Source organism: Culex pipiens, chromosome 2, assembly GCF_016801865.2.
Source record: "Culex pipiens pallens isolate TS chromosome 2, TS_CPP_V2, whole genome shotgun sequence".
Taxonomy (NCBI): Eukaryota; Metazoa; Arthropoda; class Insecta; order Diptera; family Culicidae; genus Culex; species Culex pipiens.
The window spans coordinates 221,798,434-221,813,896 of NC_068938.1; the positions used below are offsets into that span (position 1 = coordinate 221,798,434).

At 39.8% G+C, this 15,463-nt stretch overlaps 2 protein-coding genes across 5 annotated transcripts in view; one reads left to right on the plus strand and one right to left on the minus strand.

Annotated features, from left to right (window-relative positions):
* Positions 1–15,463, plus strand: part of LOC120428932 (trichohyalin-like) — a 47,616-nt gene that overhangs the window by 10,212 nt on the left and 21,941 nt on the right. The window contains exon 1 of one of the 4 annotated variants that reach the window (XM_039594076.2): positions 9,066–11,379. The exons of 1 other annotated variant lie outside the window; for it this stretch is intronic. In XM_039594076.2, coding sequence (XP_039450010.1) covers positions 9,194–11,379 — 2,186 coding nt within the window. In that variant the 5' untranslated portion in view covers positions 9,066–9,193. Of the gene's footprint in view, positions 1–9,065; positions 11,380–15,463 lie in introns of those variants that run through there. 2 more of the 4 variants (XM_039594078.2, XM_039594077.2) reach the window with 2 other exon arrangements.
* On the minus strand, positions 3,635–5,474 carry LOC120428933 (zinc finger protein 33B-like). The gene is made up of 2 exons (XM_039594081.2): positions 5,274–5,474; positions 3,635–5,203 (listed from the first exon to the last, which is right to left on the minus strand). Exons 1-2 carry the CDS (start codon positions 5,409–5,411, stop codon positions 3,692–3,694), a joined length of 1,650 nt encoding a protein of 549 aa, XP_039450015.1. The 5' UTR covers positions 5,412–5,474; the 3' UTR covers positions 3,635–3,691.

Genomic DNA, 15,463 nt, shown 5'->3' on the forward strand with positions numbered 1-15,463 from the left:
AAACATCGCATCGCGTTTGCAGTAAATAAACCTAGCTTAGTCGTCCTCCTCCCCCTGCTCCTTCTGGGTGAATCTTCTTTCGCAAACGACGCACGACTCTACACATGGCTTAAGCCGCTCAAACGCGGGTATTCTAGGCGCGGCGTCGACGTTTTCGTCGTCTTCGCCAATTGTCGGTGGGCGGACGGACAGGATCAGCGCGAATTTTCCGCAAACCGAACCGACTACTCCAGACAGTTTCAGCCGGAGTCGGAGTTTGAACCGCGTACTTAGCTGTACGCACTCCGCGCGCGCCTACTGCGGTCGTCCCGGGATAAAGCCAACGACTTTAGTTGCTCCCAACTCGCCTACTAGATCGCGCGCGCACACGCTTGCGACAATTTTTAGTGAGCCCTTAAACTTAAGGTGACACCCGGTTGGAAGTTTATGTTTCGAAAAGGATTAGCTTGGAAATTGGTTCAAGGCTTTTCGAACGTGAAGTGAAACTTGGGAAAGTAAAGTGAAAGAATTCGAGCTAATCTGAGTGGATTATCACGGAAAACCGCACCCACACGTGAACCGGCTTAGCTTTGTGCTCCCTCTCATTAGCCAGTGCGCTCAGCAGTGAGTGAAAAAATGTCGTGTGCTCTGGCTGCAGAGCGAAAAGAATAAAAAATCTCGCGAAAAACTCAACTGCATCCGACTGTGTGAATGTGTGTGTGTGTGACGGTGGATTTACCTATTTGGCTTAGATCCAAGTTGCAATTTAAAGTGGGCAATGCTATTTTTACGGTGTACTGTGCGTTTCCATACATGAGTTAGGACCGCTTCTAATGCTGCTATCCGTTATTTTAGGTGTGGGAGTTGATGCTGTCAAGCTGTGTGACGTTTTCGGCTGACTGTTTGTCGTTAATTGGATATGTTGTGGAATTAGACCAGACTAATGGTGACTAATGGTTAACGAAATAGACAGATATTTTATTATAATTTTGTGAGTTAAATTCTAGCTTGGCTACAAATCATCACAAATATTTTGTCTTTTGATTTTATCTTAAAATTTAATGTTTATATAAAAACTTGTTAATGCCATGCAAAACATCTGCAACCACCGAATGATTATTAACTAATTAACAAAAAATGGTTACCTTCAACTGGGGCGAATTGGGACAGCAGTTTAACCATGTTGGAGCACAATATTTTGATTTCATTGATTGGTTTCGGCATTGAAGGCAACGAAATGGCTGATGAACTTGCTAGATAAGGCTCATCAAACTTCTTCGTGGGTCCTGAGCCGTTCCATGGTATCTCGAAAAGTGTCGTAAAGGACGAAATAACTAATTGGTTAATCAATCGAACATAAAGCACAATGCGTCTCAAAAAAATGCATTGGGAACTCATTTCGATTTTCATTTCGATGGAGAAGATGGATACTTTTAGTTCGATTAATATACCGAAATTTATCACATCCCGGAATCCTGTTAATTAATATTCACCATTTTTGAAAATGTTACGTGAACATTCTGAAAATCATAGCATATTTTTAACTGTCTGATGCCGAGACCTTCAAATCGGCAAATAAAACTTTCATTTGATTTCTAATTCAGCTATGTTTTTAAAACGTTTTAGTATTTTTCAATAATAGCTCAACAAATCACATTTCTTTTGAAATGTGGCGAGCTAAAATTGATTTACTTGTTCCGGAGATTTACTTTTTTATGCGAAAATTGTTTTAGAAAATTTTTCCATCGATTCCTTAGGTTCAAAAAAGCCATTTTGCATCATTGATGTCTCCAAAAGAAATTTGGAAGCTGTCTGTCAATAAAACGCACTACAGTAATTCCACATATTAGGAACACCCATAAATTCGGAACACTTTTGTGATAATTTGTCAATACCATGCCAAATGCAGCTTTTTTGTCGACCCTACTAATTTTAGGACCTTCATTTGGACATTCTCATGCTATTTCACTAGTAAAAGTAGTACTTTGTGAGCAAAAAACTTCATTTCAAGACTTTTGTATCCAGAGCAGTAAAACACTGCCTCCAAATTGCCTGTTCCATAGTTGTGGAACGTTATTGTGCCTCCCACAATTGTGGAACACCTGAATTTAACTGATATTTTCACAAAAAAAGTTATCGGATCATTCATAAAGCATCACTAAGATTGCGTATCATTGGCTTCAGTGTGTGCAGTCATTATTTTGTTACAAATATGTGCTCCTGGAGAGATCCAAAGTTTGTTTGCATCCGTGAGAAAAAAAAGTGTTCAGAATTTGTGGATTTCAATGGTCAATGTGTTTCTTGAAAAAAAATTATATTAAACGTAAAAAAATACCGTCGGTCAATACATCAATCAAAAGATCTCAAAAAAAGTTTCCACATGAAGGTTTCTTATTTCTTTTTCTTTTTTTAATAAATATTCAAAATAATCCTTTTAAAATTAAACAGACAGTTGAAAATGTATAAATAGCAAAAAGCATTTAAATTTAAATAAAGATGTTATTGTCATTATTAAAGTCTGTATTATACGGAAAAATACCCACCCAAATCCGGCCTTTAAAATTCCACGAAGAACGTCAAAAATCGTTACAGCAAGGGAAAATTCGTACAGTTACCAGCCTTATTTATGTCGGACGTTTAGTTTAGGATTTAAAAAAAATAATAGTGGAGATAGAAAGATGCTTAATTTAGCAGAAAAAAATCATTTTTGAAAGTAAAATTGATTCGTGAATCAAGAAGCACTGGTGTAATTTTTTGATAAAATGCTCCGTTTTCGAGGTTAAGCCATTTTAGACTAAAGTTTTCATAAAAAAAAAAATTTTTTTTTTAAATAGTACCCTCTTGAACCATTTCTGAAATTTTGTTGTAAAGTTTGAGAAAATTCTCTACAATTTCATTTTTTAGATTGAGCCTATTTTTTCAAATGTAAGTCATAACAATACACCCAAAGTTAAAGAACGAGGGGATAGTCCTCACGAAAAGAAACGTGAGGAAAGTGCTATTTTGCGAGAGTATAGTCCTCTCGCGTGTTCATTCGTTCATTGGAACAGTTCATCCTATTGAGTGGCTTATATGGACAAATGACCGCCACTTTGTCACCGAACCATGGTGGCCCATATGGCAAAAGCACGGTTCAACATGCCGGAAGTCTCGGGTTCGTGTCACGGTGCCGGTACTTTTTTTTTATTTGATAGATGAGCTTTTTATGAAGATGAACCCATGAGTAAAGTACTCTCGGTAATTTCGGGATTTATTCTCTCAGTCCGCACACAGTACCATTTTACTACCGAATCGTGCTCTTTATTCTCTCGTATGCCGATGCCCAATTCTGGGTGTAGTTATATCATCTATTGAGAATTGAGGGCCGAATTATAGCACTTATAAAATAATCCTAATTTTATTACACTGACTTTAGCAATTATGTTCTCTTATGCTCTGTCATAAGTCTCTAAAAGTGGTGACAATCATTTATCTTTTAATGGTTTTTTCTTCAGTTTGAATAAAACGCTTAATTTGGTTTTTACTATTCTATTTCAAGCTATTTACTACAAACAAGCATTCAAACTCTCTCCACTCCAGTATTGAATTACAATTTCAAGATATCTTTATGGTATCTCTGAATAATGCGAAATATGATTTCTACATAAAGCAAGATTCGCGAATTTGATTAGTAGCTGATTTTTTTAAGCTTAAGTGGTGGCTTCAAAAAACTTCACACATAAGCCACCGCGTACTGCATCTCAACCCCGTTCGCCACAATCGTCCCGACGTCCTGAATCCCATGGTCCTGGTGCTCGTGCCGCTCCAGCTCCGCCGACTGTCGGAAGTCCTGCTTGCAGTACTCGCACCGGAAGGGCGCTTCCCGGGTCCGTCCGTGGCCACTGACCATGTGCGCCACCAGCTGCTGATGCCGCACGAAGGCACCCTTGCAGATGCGACATTTGTGCGGTTTCTCCCCCGTGTGGGCGGCCATTTCGTGCCGTTTCCGGTCCGTTCCGTGGGAAAAGCCCATCTGGCAGTACTGGCACCGGAATGGGCGTTCTCCGGTGTGGCGTCGGTTGTGGATTTTTAGTTGGTTTTTGAGGCGGAAGGTTTCTGGGCAGGTTTCGCATTTGTATGGTTTAAGGTCCAGGTGGTAGACTTGGTGGATCTTGAGTTGGCTTTTGTGCGCGAAGGATTTTGGACAGTTTGGGCACTGGTGGCGATGTTTGTCCACGTGGAATCTTCGTTTGTGTCTTTGGAGCATTGGGTATGAGTGGAAGGATTCACTACATTCATTGCAGGGAAATGGATTAATACCTTTGTGTTTGTTTTCATGAGCTTGCAGCAAGGACAGAGCTTTGAAGACCTTTCCACAGGTCGAGCAAACTAAACCTTTTACTGATGGAGGAGTGTCTTGTTTGGCGAGTCTATGCTTGATCAACGCATTTTTCGTTGAGAAGGAATTGAGACACACTTGGCAGACATGATCGTCCGACTCTCGTGTGGATTTGTTGATGCTGCGAAGTGGTCCATGATACTCTTGGGCGTGTTCAACGAGATGCTCTTGAGTCGGGAAGGTTTCTGGGCAACATCGAATGCAACAAGGGTAATCTTTCACCGCTCGGCTACTCTTGCGATCGTGCTTGATCAAGTGGTTCTGTAGTCGTGCATTGGATCGAAATATCGCCTGGCACTCCAAACACTCGTACAAAACTCGCGAATAACGACGCTTGATGTGTCTTTGCAATCTTCCGTTGGTGGAGAACATTGCATAGCAAATATCGCACTGAAGCGTTCCAGTTTTCAACTCTGTCGACTCCGGTCTGTGATCATTCTCGGAGTGCTGTATCAACGATGCTTCGTCGGAGAACATTTCATTGCACTCACAACAGCACACGCCGTCAACGTCAATTACTTTGTAATGAACGTCTTTTTGAAATTCTGATGAAGATTGCTCGCTGTCAGTTTCGTCTGCTGACTCTGAAGGCGTTTCTGGCGTTTTATACTCCTGGACGACTTCTTCGGCTATGATTTCCTCTTCTATTATACTTTCTTCGTCGATTTTACTCTCTTCTACAATTATACTCTCAGGTAATTCTTCCACGTTTTGAGACTCTTCCAAATTTCTTTCATCTACCTTTCTACATGATTCGACATACTGACTCCTTAGCAGGTAACAATCTTCCAGCCGCGTCAAACACGGTCCACACATCCAAGGAGAGTATCCGTCCTGTTCCGACACCTAAAAGCAAACAGCAAACTCATTACATCAAGCACCCTCGCCAAAAGGGATATGCTAATGAGCAACTTACCAGCACGCTGAAGCAATCGATAATCATGTTGGCCACCACCTCGTCCAAAGCTTCTCTTTCGGTAAAAATCGACACCATATCCGTGCCCGGTTCCGATTCCATGAGGCATATTCGACAAACTTTAACACTTCCACTCATTTTGCGACCCAATCCCGGACTAACTTATCCTAAACCCAACTTTTGGTCACACCGAGAAAAAGTGTCCCTCCTCTCGCCTAACCGATTCGTGTGTGTGAGTTTCTGCTCCAGGGAGTCTCAGACCTGAGAACCGACTAAAAATAAACAGAGAAACGACACGGCAGAACTAGACCGGCGATGGATGATGGCGAAAAGAGACGCCAAAAACTGTCAAAGCAAAGGCAAAAAAAAGTTACAGCTGAACACTCTCAGGCCAACAAAGTTGATATGGGAAAAACACATATCGAGGGGGAGTGCGAGAGAGATGCTGTGAGCACGCGTTAATATTTAATCGATATTAGGGAGTGCTACCCTTGGAAGAGAGCGAAATTTAGGGTGGATGTTTGTGTAGAATTGGAAAATGTTACGTATAATTATGTCATATTACGCTAAAGTTCAAAGCATTCTAACCAAATCTAGCAAAACAATGTAATTGGGCCGATTTCGAAGTGTAAACAAAAAGTCTATCCTACTTGATCCTGATGTAAACATCAACTGACGTGAGCAGGATAGGCGCATTGTTTACACTTTGACATCGGCCCATTTACTTTTTTTTGCTTGAAATATGATATCTCGCATACTTTTTCAAAATGTCCTATCAACATAGCATTGGTTGTTTTGAAAAAGTAATCTAGATGTCATAACTTTTTTGCATGACTTTCGATTTATTTGAAAAAAAAACCTTCCAGGCAACACAAAAACTTACTTAAATACGCTTTAAAAAATCTAAGATGTGCTTATAAAATAAATATTGGCAAACTAAAGTCTATAAAACCTTTGAAAATGCATGTTCTGAAACGTGAATTCGACAAAAATAGTGTTAAGCTTGGATTACCTTTGCGAAAAACCTTATATAACATTCCAATTAGAAATTGTCTTGACGAAGACTAAACGCGAACGAGTTACCTTGAAAAACTTCTTATCCAGGTTTTTAAGCGAAGATGGCGTTTGAATGGCGAACGTCCGAAATGTCAAAATCACGCAGTGGTACCAATATTCCGAAAAAAGTGTGCCATGGCATGACAGCCACATTTGTTTTCTAATGTTGGTGCTACTGCGTGATTTTGACATTTCGGATGTTCACCATTCGAACGCCATCTTCGCTTAAAAACCTGGATAGGATATTGAATTTGTGTCAAATATGCTCTCAAATGCAAGAAATAGGGAAAAAACAATTTGTAGAGGTTTGGCCATATCTTTAAATGTAATCATTGAAACTAAAACATTTGCTGAAATAAAAATCATTTTAATTTCAATGCTGAGCAGTTTTCATTTGGATAAAACCAGGTTCATGCTTTCTATATGTCGAGTGCAGACATTTTGCAATTTTTTTTACAACTAGAAAACTAATAAGCACTTGTTTTCAACTGTTTCATTTTTTCTTTTTAAATTGCAACTAGCTTTAAAAAAAGCCCTTTTTTAAATCCGGCCTTTGTCAAAGGAGCTAAAATGTAAGGCTTGTGCTGAATAGCTACAAAATTTCACTTTGTTTCAAAAATCAATTGCCGTGGTTAAGTATAATATAATATTCTGCAAGACTGTGGATAACGTGATTTCTGTAATATTTAAAATCTTTTAGATTCTCTTGAAAAATGAAAAACAACCCAAAAAGATTTATATCTATAGTATGTGGTTAGTTCCTCTTAAATTTACAATTAAATATTTTATGTTAAAAAATATGTTTACTTCCTGATTTTTTCAGCTTGTTGTGCAGCACAATCTCAAATTTCAAGCCCGATTTTCAAAATTTCGAAACAAAAAGTATTACCAAATGCTTCACATAAGGCACTATCACAGTGTTACAATGTTTGTCTGTGATATTATCTAGAATTTTCAAAATATCAGCGAAAAATAAGGTGAAATATGCAACGACCTTTAAAAAAAACACTTTTTAAAGACAATAAAAAATAGGAGTCAACACAAATCTCGGAGATGCCTCAGATTTATCTTGTTCAAAACACAACTAAGTCTGCTCAAATTTATAGTACAATTATGAGCGTTATATTCCAAAACAAAATTTCTCTAACTCTAAACAATGAACTCAACTTGACGGCGCAATGCCAATCAAAATTCTAAACTTAGTTTATCGAGTATTTTGGTAAATAAATGCTCATTATCGAACTGCTTGAATTGTTGTTTATTTAACGCAATTCGGTAAACAAAACTGCCCATCTGGTCTTCAACTCGACAGCGAAATTTTTTTAAAACATCCAAACAATGCGTGAAAACCATTCGCCGCGCAACCCCTCGTGATCCCGTGGTAAAGACGCAAATGGCACATCGACATCATAAAATTGGTGAAAACAGAGGAAATTACCGCCGCCGCACAAGTTCATGGCCCACTAGACGGTTCTAGACGGGCGTCGATCATTTCTGCACGCGCTCGCATGAACACCAACAACAAAGTGTCATTCCTAGTAGGCACCGACTAAGCTATTCGTGGAGTTCATGGAGGCGCACGGTCCTCGTGGTCAGGCTTTAATTGGCAGTTTGACACGCCTAACGATGATTTGCACTGGCGGGTCAGGTTCGTGTGGGAAAAACTTGGACGGGTTCATTGACGGATGAGTGGGTGAAAAAATGGCCGCAAACAAAATTTATTCGTACGGTAATTTCCGCCGTAATTAGAGCCGAAAGTGAGTGTGCGGCCGCCGCCGCGTTCCTTGGCGTTTTCATTGACAGGGCCAAGGTTGCTAGATTTGCGCTGCGCACATGTCACCGACGCCGCCGCTGGTTGCGTCGTTCTAATCGGCCAGAATCGAGACAACTGGGTTGACCTTGTTGCAGGATTTCCCGCGCGAGAGCGCAGCGAGAGTTGTGTAAAACTAGCGCAAGGTCGATAAATTTAGAAAATCCATCGCCCGCGTTCAAATGGCCTGCTAGGATGGATGGGAGTTTTGCACTTCTTCGCTGAACGCTTGAGCTAGTGATTTATTGGGATGCTCAGCTTCAGCCGTGGAGAAGAATCTCGTTTAACAACTTAATCCATCCATTCTGAAAGGCTTGTTGAATGTCCACTCAGCGTCCATATGGTGCAGGTCTCGTTCCGCTAAGCAAATTTGAGAAAATTAATTTTCTTCGGGGTTATCATCGTTTACTAAAATTGATAGTTTATGTTTTCAGTTCGCACACACTTCATTTTCTCTCATCGTTTCGTTCATCACACGGTTCCTCTACGGCGTTAGGTAACAGTATATTGACCAATTCGACTGTTATTTTTAAAATCCCACTTGTGTTTACTTGCGTTTGCTTCGTCTGACTCGTCGAGCGAGTGCGTGGAGACGCATGGTCGTTCGTTGGTAGTTAAACCTATTAGCGCTGATTGCTGCTCGTCAAACGAGGAAACGTGACACTGCAAAACTCCTCAAGCTAGCGGAAATGTCTATTGTTGAATGTTTTCCTAAAAAAAAAAATTAAGAGGTTTTTGAAAAGTTGCATAATTCTATATTGCAACACGGGACTGAACGTGACGGATTTATGAATGTTTGTGAACATTTTGGATGATGAAATGCGCTGCGCTGAATGAGAGGAAGCTAGCTGAGTCGGGTCGTCAGCGGTGACAATTCTTTCGATGCGTACACAGTGTGCCGGTAGAAGTCATCGCATCTACACAGTTGGTCAGCGGCCAAGGAAGATGAGTTTCGGTGCGTGAAAAAAGAGTGTATCAATATAATTGTTGTTAACCCACTGCCAAGAAGCGGTCGAAACCCAAGGCGGAAAGCAAACAATCAAGCATTCGAAAAATGTTTAACTTTTTCAAACGTTCAAAGTCGCAAAAATCAAAACAAAAACAAGATCGAACGCAACAATCGCAGCAACCCGATGCAGCGAAGTCGGCTGCCTTGGGCGCGTGCGTACCGAATTCGGAGGAGACGCCGCACCCGTCACCGCCTCCTATGCAGCTCGATCAAGATGCCAGCACGGTAAGTCCCACGATGGCGTCGTCGTCGTCGTCGTGCAGCGGAAATGGCGGAGAGGGCGAAAGTGTTAAAAATAAGCAGCATTCACCGCCAACTGCGGCCAGCATCCTCACCAGTCCGAATGATATAATCCGCGAGAACGGTCGTTCGTTTGGTGTAGAGGACGACGACGGTGACGACGGTAGCGTGATCGAGTTCGCGGACGAAGGAGAGACCGACGACGACGACAACGACGAAGAAGCGATCAATGAGTGCGAGGATCCTCGAGTGTCACGAAGACAACGGGGGGAGCAATCAACTAGTATCAATCAAAGCGCGAACCTGCTCGAAAGTACAATGGCAAAGGGGAAAAACAAAAGACGCTACCAGGGCGGAAAGAACGTCCAGCAGAATCAGCAACAGCAGCAGCAACATCAAGGCCAGAAACAGTCTACTAAGGATAACCACCTGCTCGAACTGAAGCAAGCGTGCAATGTCACCGCCGAAAAGATCAATCTAGAAGGCGACACAAAGCAACCCGTTACCGTGGTGACCGCGAACGTTGTGACACAGTCTGCTGAGAATGTGGTCAAAGTACACGAAAGTGATGATAGCAAAGTTAATCACGGTGAGCATAACTCCAAGCCAGAAGAGCCGAAGGTGAAGATCGTTAACCAGAATACTGCTGCTCCGTGTGTTCTCACGGCCGGTGACGTCAATGGGAAAAACGCCGAAGATCACGAGGATAAAAATAGCATCGTGCCACACTCGGAAACGGTCAACAACAAGCCCTCGTTGGCCGAAGATCGTGAAACTCCTGGTGACGCCGGTGTGAGTGAGAATCCGACGCTGCAGACTGTGACGTCACCGATTCCGTTAACCCAGACAGACACGACGCTCGACGTTGTTGGCGGCAATGAATTATTAAACAGCAGTTTAGTGGCAGAACCGTGTCCCACCGCGGAACTTCATTCATCGACCGACACTGAATCTCACGAGATTAAAGATGGTCCACGCGAACCGACGGCCAGTAGTGAAACCGTAACTAGCGAACACGTAACATCGAGTAACGAGGAAATGGGCCAACAGCCAAGCAAACCCAGTGAACCATCGAACAATAACTGCCGACGATCAATTACTCCAAATCGTCAATCGCCGCCTACTCTGGTAATCCAGCAACCCCCGCAACAGCAGCCGCACCTGACGGTGCCGGCTAAAATCGAGGATGCTGCTCGGGACGATATTAGCGACGATCGAGATGTCTTCTACGAAGCCAAGGAGTCGCTATCTCCCGGTACACCCGCAGCTACAGCCGCCTCCTTGGATCAGACAGAACCGCTGCAAGCTGCCATCCAAGCAACCACCAAAGAAGCCTCACCACTCAAGGCCATCATTGTTTCGCCTAATCAAAGTGAGCCGCGAGCTAGTCCAAAAAAGCGAGTAGTGTTCAGTGAGCAACTCATCCTCGAAGGCAATCCCTTACAGGAATTCGACTTATGCAACAGCAGTAGTGCTAGCAGCAGTGCCAACAGCAGTACCGAATCCCTCCCAAACGCGTTAAATTTAGAAGCACCGAGTTATGAGGAACATCTTGTGCAAAAAAATGCTGACCGAATGCAAACGGAAGCTTCACCCGGTTCGCTTGTGAATAACAATAATCACAAAAACAGTGTCAACATAGTGCTCAGTGTCTGTAACGATCCACCCAATGCATTTAACAGTGATAACAGTGGCATTTCTCCCAGTGTTCCCCCTCCCCCAGCGGAGATCATTGCTACCAAGCCCCCCAATCTAATCGAGTTCAAATACAACTCAAGTGATGACTCCAGTGCAACAAAGCTCCAAAACGGTCACCACAAGGAAGCCGAAAAGGAAGAATCGAAACGTCGATCCCAGTCGCTGCCCATCCTCGGCAATGGGCCTACTTTGATCGCTGAGGACACCATCAGCCTGCCGGATGTGGTCCAACCCAGCAACGCCGACAAGGCAACCAAGCCCTTCAACACAGTTGATAAACTCAACAGTGAAATGTAAATATCCCTTGTTTTCGTTCTCACTAACCTTCTTGCCGATTAAATTCAAAAGCTACTAACAACACAAAGAAGCGTTTTTTGTTGGACTAGGTTCAGAAGAGAGAAAGGCTCATCCATCACGGCTCGTCAATCACACAAACACTCGACTCGGTGACAGTTAAGTCCGGATGTGACAACGTAATACCTTGCTGTCGGTCGGAATGCACGCGGTGGCCGCATGAAACGGAAACAGTTCATTGTCACAGAAGGCCATGCGGTGCCGTAGTTTTGTCATGGAGACGCAAGGTATTTGGTGGAAGATGTTTGATGAGGTCTCCTGGTTGGCGCAGTAGGCCGGTATGTTTTTTAAACATGTCCTTCACTGGATGATTAATTGCGGCGAAAGTGTGTTGACAGTCCGGACAATTCAAAGAAAACCATTTTACTCCGCTTTGGATTTGATCCAAAATGTCCAATGGCCGGTGCAGTACGGATTTAAAATTAGTATGGTGGACTGCATTCAACAACTGAATATTTTTCAGGTCAAATCTTCCATTTGACCAGTTTCAGTAAGGCGAGCAAAATTAAGTAAAGGTAGATTTGTTTAGGCAAATATTTTTTAAATGCTCTTTTGTGCAACAGAAAGGGTAAAATCATTTTTTTCTATTTTTTTCATTTTTTGTAGCATTAAGGCGGGCCTTGAACTAAAAATTTGCCAAAATCTATTTCCAGAATTTTTTGATAATTAATATGCATAGAAAATCTCTTAAAATTTAAGAAAATTTAAGGGTTGTAAGCTTTACTTGTTGTATCTGACTTTGCCAATGTTTTTAAAAATACATTATTACAATATATTTTTTGTCAATTTAAATGATAAACGGTGAAAAATAATAAAGTGACTAAAACAACTAAAAATGCATAAGGCAATTATAGGATGTGGTAGAGTAAGCCAAATACTATCAGAAATAAAATTAACTAAACATGATAAATGCAAATTATTATACTTTAAAAATGAAACAAGAAAACATAAAACATGAGAAGACATTTTTTTCAAAATGACCTCCTAACACGAGGAAAATAAAAAAAATGGGCTTGGAGGGAATTACATTTTTCACATTGTTTTTAAAAAGGCAGTTACTTTTGTCAACACTCTTCCCTTTCCACATTTACCTTTCGAAACACATGTTGATAATATGGTGGAACTACAGTCCAGACTTAATAAATTCTTTTCCAAAATCGGAAATAGATTTTATTTATATTTTTGTTGAATTTGCTCCTAAGACCTAAGAAGCCATTTTGTGTCATTGGTTCACCTATACAAGGCTACAATTTTGGCAGCTTTCCATACGAAATTGCTACGAAAATATTCGAAAATCTGTTTCTTCTGGAGGAATTTTCTGATCGATTTGGTGTCTTTGGCAAAGTTGTAGGTATTGATGAGGACTATTCAGATCAGTACACGAAAAAAATGCTTGTTTTTTAAATTAACTTTTTTTTAAATAACAATTTCCCAAAATCTGGACTATTTATTTTTGATTTTTTGTTAGATATGTTCTAGGGGACAAACTTTTGAGCCATAGAAAGTATTAAGCAAAAATTTGCCTCCGAGTTATATTTTTTTGGAAAAAATGTATTGTAATATTTGAAAAAAAACACAATTTCTCTCTGAACATTTTTTTTCGCTTCAGATTTGAAGGTATTTTTAATTTTTATTTAAATGTTAAATCAAATTTGCAACCGAAAAGTAATTTACAGATTTTTAGCCTTATTACATTTTGACTTTTGATAACACAGCGTAACAAAATATTTTTTTTATTTTTTGGCAGCACGAAAAAAAATGCTCCTCTAGGGATCGGCTTCCTGAACAAAATGCAACCTGGCGCATATTTTTATTGTTATCCTAACTCGAGATATTCAATGCAGAAGTTTTGCATATGAATCACCCCCCGTCGGAAAATATTTTTTTATTTTGTTTTCTCTGTAACTTATGATCAATTAGGTCTTTTTGGACGCTTCCGGTGTCATTCGACGGTAAATTGTTAGAAAAACTCAAGATTTGGTCCCATTGGCCGGTTCCCGTAACCGGTTCCGGAGGAAATCCGGAATATTGGCCAAAACTGTGCAAAAACTTCAAAATTTTGAAGTTTTTTGCTCTTAATGCGAAGTGAACACACTATAGCATGAAACAATCCATACAAACTAAAAAAATGTTGGTCCCAGCATGTTTGAAGGTGTTTAATTGAAAAGGTGGCCATTGAGAACCGGTTCCGGTCAATCCGGATCCGGAAACTCCGGAAAAAATTAAGCAATATTTTCACAATTCCAATGTGTCAGACAGATATAAATAAAAGTGTTGTTGAAGCATTCTTTGCTACTTCATATTCATATTACCACAAAAACATGGCCAAGTGGCCAACGGGAACCTGCTCTGAATGTTCCGGATCAGGGAACCTGTGGAAATTATATTTTTTTTATTAATTTTATGAAGCAGTTTTTATTAAGACATTTTCAATGTATCTGAAAAAAATCTGAATTGATTCAAAATCAAAATCAGAAATGTGGCCAAGTGGCCAACGGTAACCTGTTCTGATTGTTCCGGATCATGGAACCAGTGGACACTTGACATTTTTTTTTTAATTTTAAAGGCGGTTTTTTATCAAGAAATTTTCAAGGTTTCTGGAAAAAATATGAATTAATTCGAAATCAGCATCAGAAATGTGGCCAAGTGGCCAACGGGAACCCGTTCTGAATGTTTCGGATCAGGGAACCAGTGGTCACTTGAAATGTTTATTAATTTAAAATAGCATAATTTAATTAGGAAATTTTCTACTTTTCTAGAAAAATCAGAATTAATTAAAATCAGAATCAGAAATGTGACCAGGTAACCAAAATGAACCCGTTTTAAATGTTCTGGATTAGGGAACCAGTGAACATTTGAAGTTTTTATCAAGCTTAAAAAAAATATTTTGATTAATGAAATTAAAAATTCCTGTAAAAATTCAGAACACATTCGAAATTAGAATTAGAAATATTGCCGGGAACTCGTTCTGAATGTTTCGGATCATGTTACCAGAGGACACTTGATTTTTTTTAATTAATTTTAAAAATGCATATTTTAATTAATGAAATTTTTAAATTCCTGGAAAAATCTGAATATATTTTAAATTAGAAATAAAAATGTTGCCAAGTGGCCAACTGTTCCGGATCAGGGAACCAGTGTTCACTTGTTTTTTTTTGTTTTTTTATAAAGCATTTTTTAATTATGAAATTTTCTAGATTTAAAGAAAAATCTAAATTTATTTGAAATCAGAATTGAAAATGTTGCCAAGTGGTCAAGTGACTGGTCACAATTTTTATTAATTTGAAAAATATAGTGGTTTCTTTGAAATCAAAATTAGAAATGTTTCCAAGTGGCCAACGGGAACCCGTTCTGAATGTTCCGGATCAGGGAACCAGGGGTCACTTGAAATGTTTATTGATTTAAATAAAAGCTTATTTTAATTAAGAAATTTTCTAGTTTTCTTGAAAAATCAGAATTAATTCAAAATCAGAATCAGAAATGTGGCCAGGTGACCAACAGGAACCCGTTTTAATTGATCCGGATTAGGGAACCAGTGAATATTTGAAATTTTTATCAAGTTTTCAAAATCATATTTTGATCAATGGAATTTTAAAATTCCTATAAAAATTCAGAATTTAATTTTTTAAATTCCTGTTAAAATCAGAATTAAATATGTTGCCAAGTGGTCAACGGGAACCCGTTCTGACTGATCCGGATCAGGGAACCAGAGGACACTTGATTTTTTTTTATTGACTTTAAAAATGCATATTTTAATTAAGGGGTTGTTACGGGAAAGTCGAAAGAAAATCCGCGCCAAATCCGCGTCGACCGAAACCTCAATCCGCGCGAAATCCACGCCATATAAAAAAAATCGCGTCAAACATTCAAGAAACATTATTTCCAAAGAAAAAAACTAATACAGAAAGTATTTGATAAAAAAATGAAACTCGTTTTATGTTTGAAGGAATGAAAGCAAAAAATCCTTTCAAAAAATACCTAAAGAGACGTCAAGAAAAGTGTCACAAAAAAAATTCTTTTTGC

Excerpts from the sequence above, each read along its gene's own strand:
- LOC120428933 (XM_039594081.2), bottom strand. The coding sequence starts at position 5,411 with ATGAGTGGAAGTGTTAAAGTTTGTCGAATATGCCTCATGGAATCGGAA. Across the intron at positions 5,204-5,273 it reads TCGATTGCTTCAGCGTGCTG|GTGTCGGAACAGGACGGATA; the intron begins GTAAGTTGCTCA and ends GTTTGCTTTTAG.